General features: G+C 38.9%; 1 protein-coding gene across 1 annotated transcript in view; it reads right to left on the bottom strand.

The window, feature by feature from the left end:
* Positions 1-1,181: 1,181 nt before the first annotated feature.
* Positions 1,182-26,542, bottom strand: part of ACADL (acyl-CoA dehydrogenase long chain) — a 44,653-nt gene continuing 19,292 nt past the window's right edge. The window contains exons 7-11 of the mRNA XM_027873847.1: positions 23,542-23,643; positions 21,578-21,691; positions 9,281-9,408; positions 7,098-7,184; positions 1,182-1,837 (exon numbers count right to left, since the gene is read on the bottom strand). Coding sequence (XP_027729648.1) covers positions 1,744-1,837; positions 7,098-7,184; positions 9,281-9,408; positions 21,578-21,691; positions 23,542-23,643 — 525 coding nt within the window. The 3' untranslated portion in view covers positions 1,182-1,743. The remainder of the gene's footprint in view (positions 1,838-7,097; positions 7,185-9,280; positions 9,409-21,577; positions 21,692-23,541; positions 23,644-26,542) is intronic.

The following is a 26,542-nucleotide window of genomic DNA, read 5'->3' as shown; positions in this document are numbered from 1 at the left end:
AAGTATATTTATTTAATGTGAAGTCTTTGAAAATTCTTTCAAACATTTCTCAATTTCATCTTTGTAATCAATGTTTATGCATACAGTGCAATTATTTTCATGATTTTTTTTTAAATTGCTCATTGTAAGTACTACAACAGACGAACAAATGTCCCATGAAAAGTTTCCTGTTGCCTTTAGAAGTATGACACAACCAGTGTCACCAATAACTTTACTGGTTTCTCCAAGGAAACTGTGAGTTATCCTTCAGTTTAGGTGCAACTTTCTTTTACCTTCTGGTCTCATTTGTAGCAAGAATTTTAAAGACAGGTTTGATTCAATTTTTTTGATTCTCCAGCAATATGTCCACTTACTGGTCAGTGGAAAAGTCTATCCCATTTATATCCAACAAATGAATTAATGCTTATAAATAATCTGAAAACTGAGATTCTTTATATCCCATGATACCAGCATTACAGAAGTACAGAAAGGGCTACACAAACTGTGTGTTTAATGGATGGGTCACAGCTAGGGAATTCATCACCAAAAGTCCACTCTACAAGTCAGTTTCTCTGTACTTAGCTAGACAGGTCTTTGGAAAGCAGACCAGTCCAATGTTGCTTCAAACACCTGAAACCTTTCCAGGATGGTAGAACTTGTCAAGGGCATGGCTCTGCTGGCACAGACTTGGAGAATTCAAGATCACTTCCATACCAGGAAGAAGCATCAGAGGAAGCCTTTGTGGATACATTTTAAAATTTCATATTATTTGAGGGAGTTCATCATTCTACCTTGTTAGGATCTTTTTGGGCCCTGATTCTATCATATAACTTACTCCTGCCAGAACTGGGTTGTCTGCAGATTTTATAAGGATGCCATCTTTATCTTCATCCAAGTAGCTGCTGATAAAAATATTTCCTCAGGGGAAGTCTACTAATAGTCAAGAAAATGTTTTGTCTGAGTCACAAGCCACAGAGAAAGGAAATCTACCCTGGTGCATGGAGGAATGGGTATGGATCCACAGTGAATATGGGTATAAATTTAGGAGACAACCAGTTCTCAACAATACCTCTGTCCTCCCCAGTGAGAAGTAGAAAAATAAAACAAAACCCAAAACAAAGCACAATGACAGACATGCCACTATTTAAAACATTTGATGTTTCACTAACATACACAAGACATTCTTAAATAATGTGGTTTCTTTGCGAATTAAACTGCTGCATTTATTGACATTAATTATTTTATTCTGAAATAAGAGCCAATCCTTTGAGATCCATGAAATATAACAGAGTTTTTAAAGAAAGGTAAGATAGTAAATGATAATTCTCTTACAAATCAAAATGGAAAGGTCAATACTAAGTAAGGCCTCATCAGGCACAGCAACTGAAGAAATTCTATGAATAATTTTGCAAAAGTACATTGGAATTATTCCAAGTTAAGTTGGACTACGTTAACTCAAACGCAAATCAGGGTCATTTTAAAATTTTAGATTAAGTTCAAATTTGAGCCACTAAGACCTTAAAATGTATTATTCTTTTTCCTTTTCAGTTTATGTAAAATAAACTGTTAAACCTCCCATAAGAAAATTTCAGAAGTTGATGTATAAAGAATTTTTCCTCAACAAAGGAATTTTTCATCTCCAAACTTTGTTTCATCCTGTACAAAAAAAATTCAAATACGTTTTCCCTTTCCAGCTTGTTTTCTATCATAAAGAAATTCAAACCCAGATCAACAGTAATTAGATTCCAGGATGGGAGCAGATGTTTACTTGTCACGTACAATCTCTCTAGCAATCAGATCCTTCATTATTTCATTGGTTCCACCGTAGATTGGCTGGACTCGGGCATCCACATATGCTCTGGGTGGGGAGGAGGAAAAAAAAATGAACAACAGAAGCCTTAAAAATAGTAAAGTATGTACCACTAGATAATGGGTAATTATTTTAAAGTTCATGTTAGATAGTTCCCAAGAGGGAGGGAGCTTTCTTTTTTGACACAGTTGTATTATCCTTGCATTGAAATAACTACAAAACATGCATTTAGTTTCTTTAAATAATCTGATACAACATGAACTATAACACATAGATTGTAATTGCTTGAGAACATTACAAATTTAATTAGGCAACACAGTTATGATTTTTTTCCAATGTAATCTTCTACAATTTACCAACATAATCACAGGAGGAAATGAAACCTTTTATTTTTGGGGGTTTAAATATAAAAAAAAATCTTAATTACCTTCAGGTCTCAGTGTTTTCTAAATAAAATTGTAATCCAAGAATTTTTTGTAAAAGAAAAAAAAAAGCTTTATATTTTCCCAATAGGCTCCCACAGCTATAAAGTCAGTGTTTTAGAAAAGATCATTCCTACAGATAATGGAAGTCTCCCGAATTCAAAAAAATCAGTATCTACACTACAGTGATATGCAGGGTTAATAGACAGACTGCGTCTTCCACACAAACCTGTAAGTGTGACTTCACCCATGGTAATAATAATTATAGTAGTAATCATCTTGCACTTTTCCAGTGTTCTTCACTTTTTATTCTCCTCCATTTTATCTCCTTTTCACCTTACAGCTCTGTGCGGTGGGAGGTCTACTATTATTCTCCTTTTATAGGTGAGGACACCAAATCCCAAAGAAATTCAATAACTTTAGCACTTCTAATTAATGGCAATTATTGAGGGGTAACACTAATCAATGGAAGTGCTGAGAGTTAAAGCCCAGGTTTCCACACTCTTTGTCCAGTTCCCTTTTCACATTAGTTCATACAACTTTTATTAGCCAAGATAACAGAGTTAACATTAGCTTGGTTCTTCTCCCTAGGAGATATGTTCCAAGACATTTTCTATCATTTCAGGAATGAAAATTGGGCTATTATACAAAATAGACAAATATAACATGCCACCTCTGTAGAAAATGTGGCCAAAAAATCCTGGAATCTGACTCCATTCTTTACATATACCTTATATTCTTGGATATTCCCTCCACAGCATTTAACATGGTGGCTGCTGCAAATAGCAGACATTTAACAAATGTTTGAGTTTAAGCACTACCTAAGCTATTTTTAACAGTCTGACTGCACACCAGCTACTGAGACTTAGCTCTAGGGACAGTGGTGTTTCCAAGTGTTTTTTACTTTCACATTCTCTCTCTCCCCCCCCCACACACAACATACCCTCTCTTCCTCTACCCCTCCCTCTCCTCTCAAACTCCTCTTTCGTTGTCTCTTCTTCCCCCTTTCTCTAACTTCTCCTCCTCTTCCTCCCCCTCTCTCCCTTCTCCTCTCTGTGTCTCATCTCTCCCACCCTTCGGCTACCAAAGCCAATGCTCATAATGTTCACATTCTATTTTGCCAATTCCAAAGAAACTAAGAGTGATGTTTTTTGCATGTTTGTTTTTAAGATTGACTTGGTCATTTTCCCGTATATCACAGACCTTTCAAAGTAGCTCACACTGATATCTTAGGACCAAAGATTTAGAGAAGAAAGGGGTCACTGAAGCCATATAGTACAATTCCCTCATTTTACTGAGGATAAAACACACTTACGGAGGCCCAAGGTCCTAAGGTCCCACATGTAGTGAGTGTTAGAATTTGAACGTAGGTCCTGACTTTAGAGACAGTGTTCTTTCACTATACCATACTGCTTCGTTAAATCATTCAGTGAACAATTAATAAGTTACTGGGTAAATTCAGTCATGAACACAATAACAGGAAAAGAAAGAGAAGGAATGTTTACTCATACCCAGTCACAAAGTACCAAAGCTTAAACTGCTTCTCTGATACTATGAGATGAAAGCCTAAGTGAGACTGAAATAAACTAATTTTCTTTGACTGGAAGGGAGAAGTATGAGCTAGCCCTGGGTTTGAAGTCTGAAGGTGTAAAATTGAATACTAGGATTTCCCTTACTATACATGTGACCTCATGCAAGTTACTTAACCTTCAGTTTCCTCAACAGTAAAACAAAAGAGTGGAATAATATTATCTCTATGATCTCTTAAAACTCCAAAATCCTATGCTGCTATTTTAAAGTTACTTTCCATGTAAAATCAAGTCTTAACAAGTACCTTATTGCAACAATGAAGCTTATCTCTTATGAGAAATAAAAGAAAGACTTCTTGATTGAGTAAGAATTATGGCAAAGTAGAGAAGCCTGAGTTCAGGTCTCTCCTCTGACACACACTAGCTATGTGATCCTGGGCAAATCACTCAACCTCTCAGTTCCCTAGGCACATCTCCAAAACTCTAAGTTGGAGATGATTTAAATTGATAGAGGAAGTATCCGCATTCCATATTCCAGTCAAATCAGAGCTCAGGTCCAAGTGTCTAAGAATAGCATATTAATACACTGCACTTGTCTCATTAACTTTGTGATACCAAGGTTTATATAGCTACTTCTTAATTCTTCCTTCTATGTTTAGGACAAAAAAACAAACAGTTCATGCGAATGCTCATCTAACCCCTGGACTGCCATGAAGGTTAATAATTATTCTTTGGCAGAAATGAGTCTCTCAGATTCAGACAACACATGTCCAATGTTCCATCAGGTTGTGCCTTTTGCATAACCTAAAGGTGATTATCCCTGAAAAAGACAAGATCAACAATTCTGTTGTGCTCAAAGAGTCTAGATGCTGGCCCCTCTCCATTTTGTGTGCCTTCCTTAAAAACCCTAATTAATGTTTAGCTATTTCATACCAGTGACTCTAGAATAGGGGCAATAGTTAAGTGAAAGAGAAGTACATAACTTTCCTTTATTTCACTCCCTTTCCACTACTACTGCTGGTATGATAACATGCTCTCTGAATCTTCTACTCCACAAAAGGGTTCAAAAGTGGTTCTACTGAAGGGCCAAATCTACTATTTCATCACACATTCCACGATGAATTGTGAATACACTGTGAACATAATTTGTGAAAATAGACCTGGAAATTGTTTCAGAATATGGAACAAAAAATTAAATGTTATAGAACCATGACATTAAAGGATTATTTTGCCTTTTTGAATCAGTCATTTATTAAGTGCTTACTATGTGCCTGGCACTATGCTAAGTAAGCTCTGGGAATACAAAGAAAGGCAAAGGGTAGCTCCTATCCTCAAGGGGCTCACAGTCTAATGAAGGAGACGACATTTAAACAACTTCGTATAAATAAATTATATACAGGATAAAATGGAGATAATCAACAGATGGAAGGCACTAGAATTAAGGGGGATCAGCGAAGGGTTCTTGTAAAAGGTGGGATTTTAGCTGGCACTTAAAGAAAGCCAGGGAAGCAAGGAGGCAAAGAAGGGGAAGGGTTGGGGGACAACCAGGGAGGGTCTGGGGTCTGATCCATTGCCACTGGATCACAGAATATGTGGAGGGGTGTAACATGTAAGAAGATTAGGAAGGCATCAGGTTAACAAAGGCTTTGAACCTCAAAAAGAGGATTTTACATCTGATTCTAGAGGTGAAAGGGAGCCACTGGATGGGGATGGGGATGGGGATGGGAATGGGAGTGGGGGTGGGGGTGTGACGTGACATGGCCAGGCTTGTGCTTTAGGAAGATCACCGAGGACTGAACGGAGGATGCACTGGAACGGGGAAGAGACTTCCAACCAGCAGACCACTGTAATAGTCCAGGCTCGAGGTGATGAGGGCCTGCATCTGGATGGTGGCAGTATCACCAGAGGGAATCAGAAGGGGTATGTGAAATGTTACAAAGGTAAAATCAACAGCACTTGGCAACAGACTGGACATAGGAGGTGAGAGAAAATAAGGAGTCCAGGATGGTATACAAAGTTATTTCTAATACCAGTGGGATACAGGAAAATACTTGTTTTTGATTTAAGACTTTTTGGAGACAGTTCCAAGAGGGTTTATACATAGCAAAAAAAAGGCCCAGTAGAAACCTTAACTGTTCTATTTTATTTAAACACTAAAATAAATACGCCATGATTAGTCTGAACCAGGGGTGGGGAACCTGTGGCCTTCAGGCTTGAATTTCAAATTGTTCTGTGAAGTTTGGATTCAGTCAAAGGGCCTAGAGGTCACATGTGGCCTCGAGGCCACAGGTTTCCCACCCCTGGTCTGAACCAATCAATGTCTACCAAAAAAAGATGAGAAAATTAACAGGTTATGTGTACGCTGTTTCTATTCTTAACTAGTTAGTGGGAGTATTTTGTTTTGATATAACTGACAGCTGCTATTCTCATTAGGGACTAGAAGCGCACCAAAATGTTTATAACTAAGCCAAGCAAAGTGACAGGTTTTGAAAGTCTAGGACTGCCCAAGTTTGAAGCCAAATTTGGAAAAAGAATGGTTTTCTTCCCCTCCCTTCAGATAATCTAATAAAATTTAAGTAAAATGAGTACGGTTTTTATAAATCCCACAGCCTTCTCAGTATTGGATTAGAAATAAAGCAACCTTTTGTGTGTTAAGCCTGAATTTTTCTTTTTGTGGAGACAGTGTGTGTAAACTCTTAATCTGGGTGAGTCAGAGGAAAAAACACATTCCCTAAGCTCTGTGAGGAGAATGCTGTGGGAAGACCGATGTGGCAAACATAACAGTAAAGGGAGGGAGTTAGTTATGGGGAAGGAGAAACCTCTGGAATGTGTCTGTCTGCCTATTTACAAATTGGCATGTTTCCACAGACAAGTTATAAACATGTAGGTTAGTCACAGAATAGGTACCTTTAAACACTATTATTTTAGGACTTCTAATAAGAGGAATCACATTAATTTTTCCTGTAAAATTATCTTCAAGAGTTAAGATACTAGGCCCTTCTTTTGTCTACACTAATGTTAAGTAGCTAATTTTTTAAAGATTCAAAAACCATAATGGCTGGTGGTCTTATTTATTACAAGCTGAAAAAATCAAATGAATGAAATGAATCTCTATAACGATACACCCTTCTCCTCACTTTCTTTCATTTTAAACACGATTTTAAAAAACTTTGTCTAAAGGCCAAGAAGCAGTATTGCTACCGTATGCTTTATCACATATAATGGTCATCCTCAGTCATCTAGCTAATAGGTAATTTTCTCTGTATTTCATCTATAGTCAATGGAATTCATGATCTTTATTTGCTCATCTTCAAAAAGAGTATAACAAAACAATTTTTCTTCCTAAGAAATACTCACTTTGCAATGGGGTATTCCCACATGTATCCCCATCCTCCATGGAGCTGCACACAATCATAAGCCACACTGTTTTGTAGCTCAGATGCCCTAAATGGACAAAATACAGGAGGAAAAAGAAACTTTTAGACTGGATTCCTGCAGAATGGCCCCAGATCAAGGAATGGATTATTTATGACTGTGTAACTATACAAGTTTATGGAGACATTAAACTCTCATATATAGATATATCATGTAGGCTGCCTATCAAATATGACCAATTTTATTTTGCAAATTTAATTTAATTTTTTAATTAACAAAAATCTACTTTCTCTCCTTCCTCTATCTCACACTCCTAAAAGGTAGCATACTTTAAAAGAATCAGCTCTTAATAGAAGGAATTACAGAGTATAATTAGCAAATGTTTTCCGTATAACATAGCTGCTGATCCAAAAGCACATATAAAAATAAATTTAAAAATTCCTACATAGAACCTTCTTAGTTAATTATTGCTTTTGCCAGGTTTTTATTAAGTCTGTGTCCATGTAAATGATTTAAATGTAAAATTTACCCTATTACATGGTGAAATAATTCAGCCCCTACTCCCCCAACCAAATGATACCATATTTAGGATAAAGGTGTTTACTTGACTTAAATCACTTAGATTCTCTGTTTTACTCAAATTACCTCAAACTTCAGCAACGATTTGTATTTATATATATATAGCCTAAATCTCAGTTTCGAAACAGTTATTCTCTGACTTCTTATCACCAAATTCATCAGCAGTTCTAAGTGTAACTTCTGTCACATTCATAAAAAGACCAACCATTTAAAGGTAACAGTGAAGCCCTAAGGAAGAAACTCCAATTAAAATTACATGCCTTTAATACAGCAAAAATAGATTTATATAATAAAGAATTCACCATATTTATATAGTGTTGTTTTTCAAGTACAGTCTAATATAAAGGACTTAAAAAAATGAAGTGTTGGATTTCCCCCACCCATCTATCTCATCCATCTTAAGGCAAAATTCCTTAAGAAGATAACAGGATGGGAATTTTACCCATCTTACTTTAAAAAAAAAAAATGCAATGTGACACTCAGATTTCCTCCCTTCCTTCCCAGTCTGGAAAAAAAGACAAAAACTCAAGGTAAACACATAATAATCATGTTAACAATTTTCTATCTCAAATAATTTTTAGTTCAAGAGGTAGATCTGCCTTGTAGAAAAAGTACAATAATCCAACTGTTTACAGACAAGGTTGATAGGAAACTCTGGGGGTAATGACACTTGGAATTTTGGAAATATCTTTCTTTGGCAAGTATATGAAATATTTTCTAGGTTCTAACTAGCTATTTCCTTGCTTTACCTCTTAACATGAGCTTTATCATACCAGGTCTTTCCAAAGAATGCTGAGGACTGCTCTGTTACAACTGAAATTGGGGAAGGGGGTGGGATGGGGGGGGAAATAGTACAATTTAAAACATCTCCCCAAATGGTGCCCTTTCTGAATTTCTACTTGCTATTTTCCAACCTGCAATTAAATTATTTGTATAAGAACACAAGTACTATCCTGTTTATTTCTGCTTGCTTTCCTTTTGGCCTGACTGAATTTGAAGTTAATGAATAATGACAGAATTTTTTTTTTCCCCCACAGTGTTTTCAAGGTAATAAGATTGTTTCTTTTTTTAAAAAAGAGAAAGTAACCTGTTGTCTCCGACTTTGTTCCCATATCCTTGGGTCTTAAAAATCTATATGAAGTTTGATTGAACTCTTTCTCTTGTTCATAATTATTATATTCCCTTTATGCAATAGCAGAACTTTTAAATTATTCAAATTGGGCATTTTTTTTGTCTTAAAATGACATTTAAAATGTTTGCTTGAATAATTAATTCTTGAAACAAATGCTTCAAGTAATTTTGAAAATGGACAATTTTCTGATGGGGACCCGAGTTCAACCTTTGGATATTCCAGTTGAGAGGAGTTAAGAATTCATTACCAATTCTCTTGACAGATGAATTCTCAGCCTGGCTTAAACTGTCTCAGTAGGACCTTTCAACAAATAAAAACAGCTGGCCTCCTATTACTCCTTTGCATCGAAACAGCCTCCTCCTCCCTGTAAGGGGCTCAGAGTTATGGGTACAGTCGGCCCACTTCCGCAGCTATCTGCAGAAACACCACCCTTCAACTACTGGAACACACATACCAGTATTTTGCCATGGAAGCAGTAGCTGAGTCCAGACGTTTTGCCTCGTGCAGTTGGAGACAGCTGTCCACAAAAGCCCTGGTCACACAGATACGTGTTTTTAATTCGGCTAGTTTGTGCTGCACCGTCTTGTGTCCAAAGGAGGAAGAGGAAATTTTTAAAAAAGGGAACATATGAGAACTTTTAAATGCATGATCTGTCAACAATTATAAACAGTATAAGGACGTTCCTGGCCCCAAATGGTTATGTTCCATTTTGTCCAAAAGTCAAACTCTTATCATTCCAACTGTGACACCCAAAATTTCAGTGCTCAGGAAAATTGCAAAGATGGGCAAAAAAAAAAAAAAAAAAAAGATGGAAAAATTAATATTCTCCTTGGATTTAAGAACATTGGGTCGTATTTCCTAAATAACGTAAGTAACATTATTTCTCTCAAGTTGGAGCGCCATCTTGTGGCTCAATAATTCTTGACATAGCTGTTAAAAAAGATCTGTGAGCTAGCCATTCCTCTGTATCTTTTTCGGAAAATGAGATTTCTTTCTTCTGCCAAGAGATGGTGTTCATGGCTTCCCTTTCTGTTTCATAGCATACTTGGCTACATTAGCTAGTTCGCTAGCATAGGTGTGTCTCCACTAATGAAAATGGAAATAAGGAGGCCTATCTATACTTTCATATTCTATAAAGGTCTTTGTTTTAGACCCCATATCACTACAGCACTAAGCAACTTTATCCCAATTCTTAGTGTCTTTTTTTATTAAAAATTATTATTATTATTAAATTTTTTAAATAATACTTTTTTTAGATACTTAAAGAACAAAACCACAAAACCAATCAAATAAGCCTACAAAACTGGCAAGGATAGCATCATCCCCCACCTATAAGGTAGAACTCAGTGAATTCACAAACGATAGGAAGCCTAAGAAAATGCTACTGTTCAGTGTCCTCTTATAGGACACTGCACTTTGATTAGGTTTTTCTTCCCTTTTTCTTTCTTAAAAAATAAGATATTAATTATAGTTTGAGGTTGAAGTCCAGCTTCTTGACATACTGGTTACGTGAATCCAGGCAAATCATTTTTTTGATGCTCTATGAAACTTTCTAAGACTCTAAACTGTACAGAAGATGGCAATCTGCATCGGTAGAGGGAGTTCTTTTATTCAGGGAGCTCCACGCATCAGTGAATTCACAAACGTGGTCCATGTTCCCATCCCTATCATAAGAGTCACTGTCTATAAAGTGAATCACCCTTGTCCTTCTCCTTCCCCTTCTACCCTTCCAGCAGCAATAACAATTCAGGGCTATTCAGTTTAGAAATAGCATACATATAAGCCAAAGCAAGTCCTAAGCTGCAGTCTCAGCAGTACTGTCTTGGACCGAAGAGGAAGATTCGTGACTTGGTACTACTACTGGAACAGCCCTAGAACCAGTTTTATTGTAGTAAAACTGCTTGAGTATATAAGTGTCTCTGGAAAGGGAGAACAGGGAAAGCAAAAACATGGGTTGGTTCATGACAGACAAGGTCGGTGTGGAGAAAGCTCTGAAGGGCACGGCAAGCTTAACAATTGAGCTATAAAAGTCTCATCTCCTAAAGCTTTTGCTGCTATCTGCCCACTCAAATTGGTAATTGCTTAATAAATGTTTATGAGCTGACTCAAAGTCAGTCAGTCTACAAACATTTATTAAGCACTTACTATGTACTAAGCCCTGTGATAAGTGCTTTGTATACAAAGAAAAGCAAAAACTTGACTCTTGATCTCAAGGAGTTCACATTCTAATGGGGGAGATAATAGGCAAAAAACTGTACATGCAAGCTACATACACACATACATATATGTATGTATATGTAATATATAGAGAGTACAGAGGGAGGGAAATCTCCGAGGGAAGGCACTAGCAGTGGGGGGAAGTGGGGAAGGTGGGATTCGAGCTGAGTCCTGAAGCAAGCCTGGTAGAGACAATGCGGATGAAGACTGCAGGCCTGACAGACAGTCATAGGAAGGGCCTGGAGCTGGGAGATGGCAGGCTTCACAGCGCCATCTGCCCACTGAAATTGGCTTTGCCAGTTTGGGAGCTTTTCCTGGAATCCCAGGAAATGACATCAGTAGGAGTAAACAAAAACTCCTCTGATTTGTATTTAACACCCTTCACAATCTAGCTTTTGCTAAACTTAACAGAATTTATACATGAAACTTTCCTTCCCCCATTAGATTGGGAGGTCCTAGAAGGCAGGGACTGTCTTTTGCCTTTCTTTGTATCCCCAGAGCTTATCACAGTGCTTGGCACATAGTAGGTGCTTAACAAATCCTTCCTGAATTCTCACAATCTATATAGTGCAGCCCTCACTGAACTACTTGACATCTCTCACACAAAATTCCAAAGGTTTTTATCAGCTGGGGCACTTGTGCACACTGCCTAAACAAACACCACCCTACTCTACAGGAACTTACCTACATTCCACTATTACTAAGTAATTTAATTACCAATGAAAGTTAACAATAGCATCAAGGTATTTAATTTACATTCTAACTTCCAGCTAATGAATTCTAAGCTCCCCATGGTATTACACATTAATTCATGCTAAATATAAATACGAATATTCAAATAATCCACTGAAAACATTTTGTTCTGTATGACAAATATATTAGAATCAGAGTTGGAAGGGACCTTAGAGGTTATCTAGTCCAACTGGGCTTGTTAATTATAAAACTAGTTAATGAAGAAATAGCTAACCTAGTTTCTTACACATTAAGATTAAAATGTTTGTCTACCCCCATCATTTTCATAACTAACTGTAGGAAGCTGGAAGTGAGTCATGTTCTAGGCATGTTCTCTTGCCAAACCCCAATCTCTTCCTTTTTTTATCTCAGAATCAGAAAAGCAGGAATACATATTAGGCCCAGGGGAGCAAGAGATCAGAGTCCTTCACTGCTTTGAAATGAACTGAGATTTATGAGATTAGAAAATTGTATTTTAATTTCAACTAAATACAAGTGAGTAGCAAGAAAAATGTAGGCAGAGAAATTGTCATTGCAACTATACCTTTGTGTTTCTCTGAGTTGTATTACCTATTTAAAAGAAAATTGGCAATCTTGTGGTTCTTCTTCAATTTCAATTGTACATAAAGTTTGGATTACTAGATCTGAAAATCCTGTAATATAAGTGCTAGTTGAAAATTTTAGGCCTCTGTTCAAAAATAAGATTGATGGCACATTTCCAAAAGACCACACAGTCGCAAAGTATCCAAAGGTTGTTTAACAAAGGTGGTTTACAAAGTGTTATACTGTTGTATAACTTGGTTGAATTGGGTAACACGACAATACTTTCTTAGGAAGTCTATTTCAAATCGATAGTTTAACGTGCACTGCTCTTGAAAGGTAAAGAAGGCCTTTTTCAATTCCTTAAAGTATTTTTTAATCAGCTACTTAAGTGGGGTAGCTGTGGTGCAGTGGGAGAGAGTGAGGGACTTGGAGTCAGGACAACTTGAGTTCAAATCTTGCCTCAGACACTGGTTGTGTGACCCTGGGCCAAGTCACCTAACCTTTCTCAGCCTCAGTTTCCTCATCTGTCAAATGGACATAATAATAGCACCTACTTTCCAGGGTTGTTTTGAGAACCAAGTGAAATAATATATATTCAGTGCTTTGTGAACCTTAAAGTGCTATATAAATGATAATGATGATGGTAAAAATAGAATAATTTAAAATATCTTAGAAATCTTAGAAAATAGGTATTTACTTCAAAAGCTTAATGGTCAGTTTCTGTAGCCTTTGACAGTTAATTTGACCCTCTTCTCCTTGATATTTTCTTCCTTTTGGATTTCTAAGACACTACTGTATTCTAGTTTTCCTCTTCCCTATCTCACCACTCCTTCCCTATCTCATCTGTCTTCTTTTTTGATTACACTCACCTCGTTCCTGTTAAAAGCAGGGGAGGGTCGGGGCAGCTAAGTGGTGCAGTGGATAGAGCACCGGTCCTGGATTCAGGAGGACCTGAGTTCAAATCCAACCTCAGACACATAACACTTACTAGCTGTGTGACCCTGGGCAAGTCACTTAAACCCACTGCCTAGCCAAACCTCCCCCCAAAAAAACAACCCCCCCATAAAAAACATAGGGGACGGTCCCCCTAATACTGTCTTAGGCCCTCTTTTCCCTCTATACTATTTCACTTGGTGATATTATCAGCTCCTATGATTTCAATGATCATTTCTATGCAGATGACTCAGATCTATTTATAACTTATCCACTTGTAACCTATTGTACTGTATATTGTAACCCTACTGTAAATCTGCTGACCTCCAATCTCAAATTAGTAACTGCCTATTAATCATCTTAAACTGGATGTCCTATAGACAACTCAACATGTCCAAAACTGAACTCATTATCTTTTCCCCCCAAACCCTCCTGTCTTCTGAATTTTCCTATTACTGTTGAAGTCATCACCATCCTCCTAAGTCACTTAGACTTGCAATTGAGGTGCCATCCTCAACACCTTACACTCTCATCCCCTATAGCCAATTAGCGATCAAGCCCTGTCATTTCTACCTTTGAAACATTTCTTATATATGCCCTGTACTCTCCTCTGACACTGCAACCACCCTGATAGTCTCTTACCACCTCAGCACTGGACTACTGTGATACTTTAGTGGACAGTTTTCTTGCCTTTGTCTCTTTCTACTCTAATCTATTCTCTACTCAGCTGTCAAACTGACCTTCCTAGCGTACAGGTCTGACCTCCCTACTAAATAAGCTGCAATAGCTCCCCATTACCTCTAGGATCAAATATAAAACCCTCTGTTTGGCTTTCAAAGCCCTTCATAACGTGGCCCCTTCCTACCTTCCCAGTCTTCTTAGACCTTACTCATCACACCCGTGTACTCTGCTACCCATCGACACCGGCCTCCTGTTGTTCCTGGTGAAGGCATTCCACCTGGACTTGGATCATTTTCATTGACTGTCCCCTATGCCTGGAATGTTTTCCCTCCACCTCCTTCTGTCCTAGCTTGCTCGGCTTCTGTCAAGTCTAAGCTAAGGTCCCATGTGGTACAAGAAGCCTTTCCCTGTTCTCCTTCATCTTAGTACCTTCCTTTGGAGATTACCTCTGAGCGCGTGTGTGTGTGTGTGTGTGTGTCTGTGTGTGTGTGTGTGTGTGTGTCTGTGTGTGTGTGTGTCTGTGTGTGTGTAGACTGCCTGGCCTGGAGTCAAGAAGACTCATCTTTGCTTTGTGACCCTGGGCAAGTCACTTCGCCCTGTTTGCCTCAGTTTCTTCACCTGTGAAATGAGCTGGAGAAGGAAATGGCAAACAAGTCCAGTATCTCTGCCAAGAAAACCCCCACGAAGACTTGGACAGGGGCTGAAACAACTCAACAACAACAAATGCACTGTTTGTACACAGCTGTTTGTGTGTTGCCTCCCTCATTAGACTGTGAGCTCCTTGAGAGCAGGGACTGTTTTTTGCCTTTTTTTTTTTTTTTTTTTACTCTCAGCAGTTAGCCCAGTGCCTGGCATGTTGCAGGCACTTAATAAATGTTGATTAACTGACATATTTCTATCTTTCTGTTCTTCACATTATATAAAAATGTAGCATCAACTTTTCTGAGGGAAAACTGCTAAGATAACTTTTCTATTTTCCACACAGTTATCTGCAGAATCTCAAGTTTTCTAAGACTACCTGAGCAAGGAATGGATCAGCATTTTCAGATTAACCTTCATAACTGAAGTACAGATTTCACTTCTAAGGTCAAGCTTATAGAAACATAGAATTCATAGAAACATAGAATTCATAGAAACACAGAAAGGCCCTTAGGGATTTTGTAGGCCAGAAGTTCTTAACTTGAAGTCCTAGAACTGCCAAGGGATTCATGGATAGATTTCAAGGGGTCTGAGAATTGGATGGAAAAAAATTACATCTTATTTTCACTAACTTTCAACTGAAATTCAGCATTTCCTTTAATTATAAAAGGTTTTAAAAATATTCTGAGAAGGCTCTACCAGACTGCCAAAGGGATCCATGAAATGAAAAAGGTTAAGAACCCCTAAGTCTAGTCTAACACTCTCATTTTACTAAAGAGGAAAGAAACAGAGGCTCAGAGAAAGAACTGACTTTCCCAGGGCCAAAGTGGTAGAGAATGCAGAGTGTAACACAGGACTCCAGAGTCCAAGGGTGTGCTGGTCAATGACTGACAACTGGAACTTAACAAAACAAAACAAAACAAAACAGAAGTAGGGCACACTTAAAAGTTCAATCTGCATCATTAATATTTTCCCCATCATTTTTAAAAATTTAGTCAATTAACAAAACCATAAATCAAGCCCTGATTTTTAGTATTGTGATATCTGAGGTGTACATGTTTATACTAAAAATTTAAGCTCTCAAGAGCTGGTTCAAGTTAGCTCCAGAACAGCAACACACACTATTAGGAAGCAGGAGCTCCCAGATACTAGAATACTTGTCCCTTTCACTTGCTTGGTATACTACCCAGCACACAAATAATTAGGAAATTTCTCAGGAGTTCAGACAGAGAGAATGCCAATTGTTTGTCCTACAGAGAGATGGAGGAGGCAAAGGACCAGAGGTAAGAGAAACCTTTATATTGCTAGGAGTTAGTTGTACGTATTTAGTAGGAACAAAGGTTGAGAGCTGAGATAGGCTTCAAAGGTCAGCAGTCCAAACTCCACATTTTAGGGACAAGGAAAATTAGGGCCAGGTAGATTGAACAACTTGACCAAGGCCACACAGGTAGTAAACAGTAGACAAAGGATTTGAACCCAGATCCTCTGATTTGAAATCCAGCACTCCTGGAATTCATTATTGTCTCTTGCCTTCTCAGGTAGTGAGTCCTCCTCAATGGAAGTCTTTAAGCAGAAGATATACGATCATTTGCTGGCAATTATCAGTTAGATAAAGGTTGGATTGCCGAGGTATCCTTCAATTCTTCGATTTTAAGCAATTTCTGCTAAAAACAAGGTCTGCCAGGTCACCAATGACTTAACAGTTACTAATAAAATGGCTTTTTACTCCATCCCCTTATCCTTCTTGACTATTCTGTTGCATTTGACTATAGTTATTCATTCCCTTTCCTCCTTGTCACTTCTTTCCTTTCATTTCTGTAACACTGTTCTTTATGGTTTCTGTGCCTTTCTCGGTCTCCATCACTGGCTTCTCACTCTTAGTTACCATTACTGTTTTCGCATCTCGCCTCTAAGCATAAGTATCACTAAAGATTCTGACCTTGGCAATCTTTTCAGGTTCTATGCTCTCTTAGAAGTCTTATCTATTCCCATGACTTCAATTATCACTTCTATATAGAGGACTTCCAAATATAGAGCTACAACATCTCCCATGAATTCCAGTATTGAATTTCCATGGTTCCATTGGCTATGTCTACCTAGCTGTTCATTCAAATGCTCGTAACTCAACACTAATTATCTTTCCCTCCAAACCTGTACCTCCTCCTAACTTCCTTGTTTCTGAATATGGAATCATCATTTAACTTGCCCCTCTCCCCATCCAGGGTAAAAATCTCACAAATCATCTCTGGCTGTTCCTTCTCCCTCACGTCCTCATTCAATCATTTGCCAAGTCCTTGACTCCTGCTATAGCCTCTTAATTAATCTCCCTGCCTCTTACTTATCCCTGCTTTAATCCATCTCTCACACAGTTGCCAAAATAATCTTTATAGGTCTGACCTTTAGATTCTCCCTCTCAAACCACAAACTCAGTTACTTATTCAAAACCCTACACAAGCTGGCTGGTAAATTAAATCATTTGAACCATATTTATGTCACTACTCTCCATACTCCCTACTTCCTGGACACGCTAAACTATCAGTTGTTCCCTGACCTTATCTTGCCCACTTATGGCTCCTATTATATTTAAAAAATAGCATAAAAAAGAGCATAGCTCACAAAGTTTAATGTCTGGGTCTGATAAAAAAAGCTTGACTGTTATTTCCAGCTAGGGCATGAAGAGGCACAGATTAGTCCACAGATAAGTCTCTGTGAACCACAGCATCCTAGAACCACAGCTATAGATTTGGGAGGGACTCAAGGGGTCCAACTCTGTCATTTTATAAAGGAGGAAATTGAGGCCTAGGGAAGTTAAGTTCATACCGGTGGTAAGCATCAGAAACAATATTTGAACTCAGATCCTGGCTCCAAAACTAGGGTTCTTTCCATTACAACATGCTTTGTTATAATGGACTCTGATTAGCAGTAATTTTTGTGAGTATATAAAGCAGACAATGAAGAGCACTCTGGGTAAATTATCAGTTACTTACAGTTGTCCTCCAAAGCAGGGAAGGACAGCTTGTCTTTTTCAAGGAGAGAACGGAGCCTTGATTATGTGTTATTAGCCTTAATAATTTGTCATTAGCCTCAGAAAGGGGCAGGAACAGGGAGGAATATGTTGTTTATCTGAAGCATGCCGAATAGGGCCCGGGGAAGAAGAGAACTGTAACAAGACTGCTCAATTTTTCTGAAACATAAAGACAAGGAGATGGCCCTTTTATCTATGCCTCCTTATTCCTTCCATATCTTATATCCTTCAAGTTCTAGGTCTTCTACCACATCCTCCAGAAAACAGTTTCAGATACCAACCTCCTAGAATGACTGTTATTTTTTTAATTGGACCTCTGCTACTGTATGTACCTATCTTAACAGAACATCTACCTAGGACAGGCACTTCAAATGGACAGTGAGTGGGCCCAGAACTGAATAAGAAGAAATGAGTGAACTGGAAGGCATTCAATAACCCCAACCTGCTCCCTGACCCAAAAGCCCATCTTTCTCATTCTGTCAATAAATATTTACTAATGTTTGACTATTCCTTCTCCGTCACAGTCCTCATTCAATCATTTGCTAAGTCCTTGACTCAGAAGTCGTCAATAGCCACCTAATTAATTTCCCTGCCTCTAAGTATACTTCTCGCTGCTCTAATCCATCCCTTCACACAGTTGCCAAAATAATCTTTATGGGTCCGATCCATGGATTCTCCTCCTCAAAATCCAAATTCAATCTCTAATTCACTGTATTAAACACTGGAGATACAAACAAACATAAGACAGTCCCTGCCCTTAGGAGCTTACCATCTAATAGGATAGACAACATATAAGCTATATAAAGGGTGAACTGGAAATAGTCAACAGAAGGAAAGCATTAGAAGTAAGGTGGATTTTAGCTGCAACTTGAAGGAAGTCAAAAACAGGAGACAGAGATGAGGAAGAGCCCATTCCAGGGAGGGAAAACAGCCAGTGAAAATGCCCAAAGTTGAGAGATGGGGTGGGAGTGGGGTGGGGAAAGGCAGAGTGTACAAGGTACAGGAAGACCAGAAAGGCCGGGGGTGGGAGGAGGTTGACCAGGATATGAAGAACTTTGAATGTCCAAAAAAGGATTCTGTATTTGTCCCCAGGGGTAATAGGGAGCCAATGGACTTTATTAGTGTGGTTTGGAGGAAGGGTAACATGATCAGACCAGCTCTTTAGGAAGATCACTTTGATAGCTGAGTGGAGGGTAGACAGGAGTGGGGAGATTTTTGGTAGGGAGACCAACCAGCAGGCTATTGCAATAATCTGGGCATAAGGTGGGCAGCTAGGTGGCACAGTGGATAGAGAGCTGGACCTGGAGTCAGGAAGACCTGAGTTCAAATCTGGCCTCAGACACTTAATAGCTGGGTGATGCTGGGCAAGTCACTTCACCCTGTTGGCTTCAGTTTCCTAACTGTAAAATGAGCTGGAGAAGGAAATGGCAAAACACTCCAGTATCTTTGCCAAGAAAACCCAAAATGGGGTGAATGCAGAGTAGGACACAACTGAAATGATTCAGCAACAACAAAGGGTACAAGGTGATGAGGGCCTACACAAGGATGGAGTCAGTGTCAGAGGAAAGAAGAGTGCATAAAAGAGAGATGGGACAACGTAAAATTGCTAGGGCTTGGTTGCAGATTGAATACGTAGGGGAGGGGTGGTGAGAGAATGAGGAGTGGAGAATTATATCTAGGTTCCTGGCCTGGGTGACTGGGAGAATGGCAGTACCCTCAAAGTTAGGAAGCGGAGACAGTTTGGGGAGAAAGATAAGAGGTTCTGTTTTGCACATGCTGAGTTAAGATGTCTACAGGGCAGCCCATTTGAGATACCCGATAGGCAGCTAGAGACTGGAGGTCAGCAGAGAGGTTAGCGCTAGATAAGTAGATCTGAAAAACATCATCACAGAGATGGTAAGTGAATCTACGGGAGCTGATGAGATCACCCAAGTGCAATAGCATTGAGGAAGAATAGAAGAGAGTCCAGGACAGAGCTGAGAGATGCCTGTAGAAACCAGTATTCTTATAACGATACTCTGTAGCTGTATGTTCATGAAATAAATATCACAGCCTCCATAGGGACAAAACTGTGGGTGACTGAAAGAACAACAGACAGATGCTCATAGGCTTCAGCATTTGGGACTCCGTCTGCTGTAAGATATCGCCAGTGATGACCTGCACACAGTAGGGATCTTCTAGGATCATGCTTTGCATATCTATACAAATATGTGTGTCTGTTATAGACACACATATGTATGTTAGGGTCTCCTTTCATGCCTCATTTTCCTTGACCTTTTCCTAGCATTTGACACTGCTGAATACATACTCCTTCTTCAATCTTTTTTTCTTTTTTTTTTTTCTTTTTAGGCAACTGGGGTTAAGTGACTTGCCCAGGGTCACACAGTTAGCAATTGTCAAGTGTTTGGTCTGGGGCCATATTTGAACTCAGGTCCCCCTGACTTCAGGGCTGGTGCTCTATTGCCACCTAGCTGCCCCCAATCTCTTTTTTTCTTGGTTTCTCTGCACTGAGAGTGCAAATGAGAACACAGATCCACAGGGAAAGTAAACACCCAACTAAAGCCTTGAAGCAATCTAGAAGCTACAAAAGTAAATGTTTTCCTTACTATTAAACATTAAGCAAAGCATCTGAGTGTGAAATGTCATGGTTCTCTCATCTCATTATAATCTTAGATTATCCATTCCCACAGGGCACTGGTTGCCTAACTCACTTCTTAATTTTTAAAAATATTTCACATTTCAATTTATATTTTTGGTTTTTATATCACTTTGATTTCTGAAACTACTCCCTACACAGCCAGTCACTGTAAAATGAAAAAAGAGGAAAAAAAGCAGTTCAGCAAAAACTGACCAGCTTATCAACCGAGTCTGACAATACATGCAATGTTCCACATCCCATACCCTAATCTCTGCAAAGAGGACTAGCTCACTTGAAAAAAATAATAGTATAGCAAGGGAAAATATGGCTTAATCAGAGCTTTTGACGTGGGGGAGGAAGATAATCTAAATGAAAGATGAGGGAGAGTCACTGGAAGGTTTTTATGAGTATAAACGACTGAAAAAGTTTTCTTTCAATTATTCTAACACTTGTTGAATGCTTACTATGTTCTGCCTAGCTCAAGATCACAAAAATAAGAAAACATGCTTTCCAACTATAATGGCAGGACATATGGCAAGGTGCCCAGGTAAGCCCCAATTTCTTGGTGGATGCCTGGATTCACCAAGACTCTACTCATGGCTGGAAAACCAATTAAGCACTGCAATGGTGCTAAGAAGGATCCACTGTATATTGCATGGAGAAAAGAGCAGGAGAAGAACTTGAGCCAAAGAAGAATGAATCTGTTAAGCACCCTGATGTAATGGTATTCTTGTTTAGGTAGAAATTGGACTAACTGGTTTCTGAGGACCCTTCTACCTCTTAGATTATTGGATCCTCATCATTTTCTTCAAATTATGGATGAGAAATTATGTCATATACAGCAAAAGTATCCTTTATCTCCCCCAATTATACTTATAAATAAATGTATTTAGGGGAGATAAAAGATAGTTTTGCAGTATCTGGCACTTATTATTCCTTTAAAAATGAACTATATCATTCATTTGATTTTAATAGGCCACTGGCAATGACTGCATAAATGATGATTATTATTGATCTTCATGTCTGAAGAAGGTAATGACCATCTGAAAGGTCTGAAATAATTCTTCTGGAGTTCTCACTGCACTGTAGATCCAAGCAAATGAGGGTGGCCAGAAACAGAGACATAGAAACCATTCTTCTCTGATATTAGGTATCCCTACGTGTCTCATTTTCTGGTGGTTGACTATTGCTGCTGTTCATAAGGCCTTGTCCTTTAAGCTTACTTGAAATGCTAACTAGAACTGAACCATCTTACATCAGAAAGGGGCTTGTTAGAGTGGTGAAATAGCCAACAATGATAAGAAACAGGGCAAGATATTAAAAACTACTTGATCTAAGCTTACCTGTATATGTGCGACTGTTTTCCCAAAAGCTTTTCTCTGCCTGACGTAATTCCTAGTTTCTTCAAACATGAATTCACATGAGGAAATGGCAACATCAGAAATCACTAACCTTTCCTGTAAACAAAAGAGAGGGACTCTGAAAATAATTCTGATTACTTGTGAAAATTTTTAATTTTAGCAAACCCCCAAAATAATCTTTACAAATATAATATCTAAATCCCAGAATGCTCTAATTTTTTTTTAAGCATTTGTGAGGAAAAAAAGACCTTAAAGGAAAAACTCTATATCATATCAACAATATTTATTACATACCTACAGTGCTAGGGACTGATGATACAAAAGCAAGTACCTTCGATGCATTTGGATGAGATTCCTTGCCCTAGCCTCCAATTCAGAGATTGCACTTGGATTCACTGTAACTATTAATGGATGAAAAATAATCAAACCTGTATTGCACTTGACTACTAAACATTTATTTGTTAGTTGTTTTTCAGTCGTGTCTAACTCTTCATGACCCCATTTGGGGTTTTCTTGTCAAAGATAATGGAATGGCTTGCCATTTTTTTTGTCTCCAGTTGATTTTACGGATGCGGAAATTGAGGCAAATTGTGACTGTCACTATAGCAGCTTTTTACGGTTGGGGTTTTTTTTTTTTTGTTTGCTCATTCTTTCAGTCAATTTCTTGACTTTTGACATATGCATATATTTTAAGGCAATTGGGGTTAAGTGACTTGCCCAAGGTCACACAGCTAGTAAGTGTCAAGTGTTTGGTCTGAGGTCACATTTGAACTCAGGTCTTCTGACTTCCGGGCTGGTGCTCTATCCACTGCGCCACCTAGCTGCCCCCAACATTTATATTAATAAGCTCTTTAAGCCAGCAGTTCAGTCGCTCTGAACCTGCAGAACCTTCCACAGGGCTAACAGTGGCTGAGTCCAGCAACGTTCTGGATCACGGTACTTTGGAAGCACTGAAAATCTGTAGGCTTCCAGACCAAGCTGTGAAAGCACCAGAAGTTCAGACCAGACATCCCCCCCCCCCCCGCCCCCACCACCTCCAGGTGGAGATGGTAGATCCAGGTAGAGAGAGGTCTGCTCACTTAACCCCTGGTCTGAGCTCTGCCAAGTTCCTGACCTGGCTTGGGTCGGTGGGCTTGTGTGCAGCTGAACTTCAGTGGAATGCTGCTGGCCTCAGTCACTGTTAGCCCTGTGGAAGGTTCTGTAGGTTCAGAGCCACTAGACTGCTGGCTCCTCTCTGGTCTTGGTCTTCTGCCCTGGTTTTTCCACTGCATCATTATGTTGTGCTATATTATATACACATTCTGTAACATTACATATTACAATACACAAAACATGCCATTTGTTCTGTGCTTATCACCCAGCTAGGTCCCTGTGTTTGGTCACGGCTGCTCCTCTCTGTGCTGGTCTCTGATGCAGAACTGGTTAATGGGTGACAAAGTTGCCAGATGGTACCTGTTCCTGTGCTGAGTGGTAGTTCAGAGGTGTCTATGTCCTCTTTCTGGCCCTGTACTTCCTGCCTTGGCGTTTTATCTTGGTTGTCTTTCCATCACTGGGTACTAGAATGTGCCCATGCTGCCACTACTACTACTCTGTGAACTGTTTACTGTTCCTTAGCTTTCCCAATCGGAATTCATTCCAGTACTTTTTCTAGATTGTTACGGAGTAGGTATGTTTAGAGGCAAAAATGTTGATGCTCATACCACCGTCTTGACTCTATCTTCCCACACATTTGACATTCCAATCCTAGTTGCCCAAATATTCCGTAAAACATCCTTCTGACTTAAAACATGAATTTCTGGGTGTCAAAAACAATAAAAACAAATAGAAACACACCTCTAGTATCCACCAAGGCTCCAATTAATCTTGTTCTACTTCACATTAATATTATACAGAGGTAGGAACACGTACCTGTATATGATACAGGTATGAATTCAAGTTGACCTTACCTGTGGGAGTTCTGCCATGAGGTAATAGAAACCTTTATTTTCTTCTCCAAGTAGGGCACTTGCTGGCAACCGTACATCTTCAAAAAACAGTTCGGCTGTATCCTTTTTAAAAAGGACATGAGGCAAGAAAAAAAATTATATTTTATGGCCATAGTCTTTTTAAATACAAGGAGATAGTATCTTTCTACGTACTTATATGTGAAAAGGACAAGAAATCTTGAAATATACTAAGATTTTAACTTGGTTAATGAAAACATGATGTGTGGGGAAAAAAATCATTCGGCTAGGAGTGATGGAGGTAGAGACTATACATGACACATGAGAGGTGTTGCAGGTTAGTAATAACAATTAATAAAAATAACAATAATAATAGTATTTATATGGTACCTATTATGGGCCAGGTATTGTGCTAAATTTTACAAAACTTATCTCATTTGATCTTCACAACAATGCTGGGAGGTAGGTGCTATTAATAATCTCATTTTCTTTTCTTTTTTTTCTTTTATTCTATTCTCTCTTTTGACCTTGTCCCTCCTCAGAAGTGTTGCTTCTGATTACCCCCTTCCCCAATTTGCCCTCCCTTCTATCATTCTCACTCTCTTATCCCTTTCCCCCTATTTTCCTGTAGGGTAAGACAGATTTTCATACCCAATTGAGTGTGTATGTTATTCCCTCCTTAAGCCAAATCCAACGAGAATAAGATTCGCTCATTCCCTCTCATCTTCCCCCACTTCCCCTCCACTATAAAAGCTTTGTCTTGTCTGTTTCATGTGAGATAATTTACCCTCATTCTACTTCTCCTTTTCTCCTTCTCACGGTATAATACTCTCTCAACCCTTAATTTTATTTTTTAGATATCACCCTTTCATCTTCTACTCACCCTGTGCCCTCTATCTATTTATCTGTCTATACATATTTTTCCCTCCAACTACCTTAATACTGACAAAGGTCTCGTGAGTTACAAATATCATCTTTCCATATAGGAATGTAAACAGTTCAACTTAATATGTCCCTTAAGAGTTTTCTTTCCTTTTCATACTTCTCTTGAGTCTTGTATTGGAAAGTCAAATTTTCTATTCAGCTCCGATCTTCTCATCAAGAATGCTTCAAAGTCCCCTACTTCACTGAATGACCATTTTTTCCCCCTGAAGGATTATACTCAGTTTTGCTGGGTAGGTGATTCTTGGTTGTAATCCTATCTCCTTTACCCTCTGGAATATTATATTCCATGCCCTGTGGTCCCTTAATGTAGAAGCTGCTAAATCTTGTGTTATCCTGACTGTGTTTCCATAATACTTGAACTGTTTCTTTCTGGCTGCTTGCAATATTTTCTCCTTGACCTGGGAACTCTGAAATTTGGCTACAACATTCCTAGGAGTTTTCCTTTGGGGATAACCTTCAGGAGGTGATTAGTGGATTCTTTCCATTTCTATTTTACCCTCTGGTTCTAAAATATCAGGTCAGTTTTCCTTGATAATTTCTTGAAAGATGATGTCTAGGCTTTTTTTTGGATCACGGTTTTCAGATAGTCCAATAATTTTTAAGTTTTCTCTCCTGGATCTATTTTCCAGGTCAGTTGTTTTTTCCAATGAGATATTTTATATTGTCTTCTATTTTTTCATTCTTTTGGTTTTGCTTTGTAATGTCTTGATTTCTCATAAAGTCACTAGCTTCCAATTTCTTCATTCTAATTTTTAAGGAAGTATTTTCTTCAGTGAGCTTTTGGACTTCCTTTTCCATTTGTCCAATTTTGCTTTTTAGGGCATTCTTCTCCTCAATGGCTTTTTGAACCTCTTTTGCCATTTGGCTTAAGAAGCTAACTTGCTTCTCAAAATTCTTTTTGAGTTGTTCCATAGCCTGGGACCAATTCATATTTTTCTTGGAGGCTTTGAATTAGGAGTTTTGACTTTGTTGTCTTCTTCTGGTTGTATGTTTTGATCTTCTTTGTCACCAAAGTAAGATTCTATCCTCTGACTTTTTATGTGCTGTTTGCTCAAGACCTCAGCCAATTATTTGACTTTTAAACTCTTTGTTAAGGTAGGGGTCTGCTTCCAGTGTGGAGAATGTACTGTCCCCCAAGCTTTGGGGGTTTTGTGGCGCTGTTTTCAGAGCTATTTCTAGGGACCTGTAAATTTTCAGTTCTTCCAAAGTGCTATGATCAAAGGCGAGGTGCCTTTCCTGGCCTGTGCTCTGGTCTATGATTGACCACAAGCACTCTTTTCAGCCTTGGAACTGTGAGGAGAATTCCCTCTCCACAAGCACCACAAGCTCCACCACACCAGCTCTCCTCCTTGCCCTGGGACTGCCACCTAGAACTACAACGTGGATCCAAGCATGGACAAAGCAAGAGAATCCTGCCTCAGCGCCTCCAAAGAGATCTCTCAATTCCCCTCTGATCAGTCACTAGATACTCCCTCACCTGTGGGCCTAGAGCTCTGGCTGGGACTGGTCCTAGGACAGAGCTCCTCTCTCACTGAGGTCAGACACACCTTTTCTACTGACTTTCTAAGTTGTCTTTGGTTGAGAAGTCTGGAAACTGCCACAGCTCCCCTTGATTCAATCCCCTGAGGCCTGTTCCAAGTTCACCGAGGCCCAGTTTTTCCCTGTGTGGCCCATGCTGAACTGTGGTCCTCTCCCAGTCGGGTGCAACACTTTTCCTGCCGACCTTCCAGGTTGTCTTAGGCTGGAAATTTATTTCACTCAGTCTTTTTGTGGGTTATGCTGCTCTAGAATTTGTTTAGAGCCATTTTTTACAGGTATTTGGAGGGGTTTGGGGGAGAGCTCAAGCAAGTCACTGCTTTTATTCCACCATCTTGGCTCCGCCCCCTCATTTTAAAGATGAATGCTTGTGACTTTTCTAAGGTCACACAGTAAGTGTCTGAGGCTAGATTTGAACTCAGGTGTTTCTGACTCTCCAGCACTCTGCCTACTGTCTCACCTAGAATGTTCAATATTAAACAAACATTGTTATAACCAACTACTGCATGCCCTATGGCTTACC

This window comes from Vombatus ursinus, unplaced genomic scaffold, assembly GCF_900497805.2.
Source record: "Vombatus ursinus unplaced genomic scaffold, bare-nosed wombat genome assembly UNPS02014802.1, whole genome shotgun sequence".
Lineage (NCBI taxonomy): Eukaryota > Metazoa > Chordata > Mammalia > Diprotodontia > Vombatidae > Vombatus > Vombatus ursinus.
This window is presented reverse-complemented; position numbering and strand designations above follow the sequence as displayed.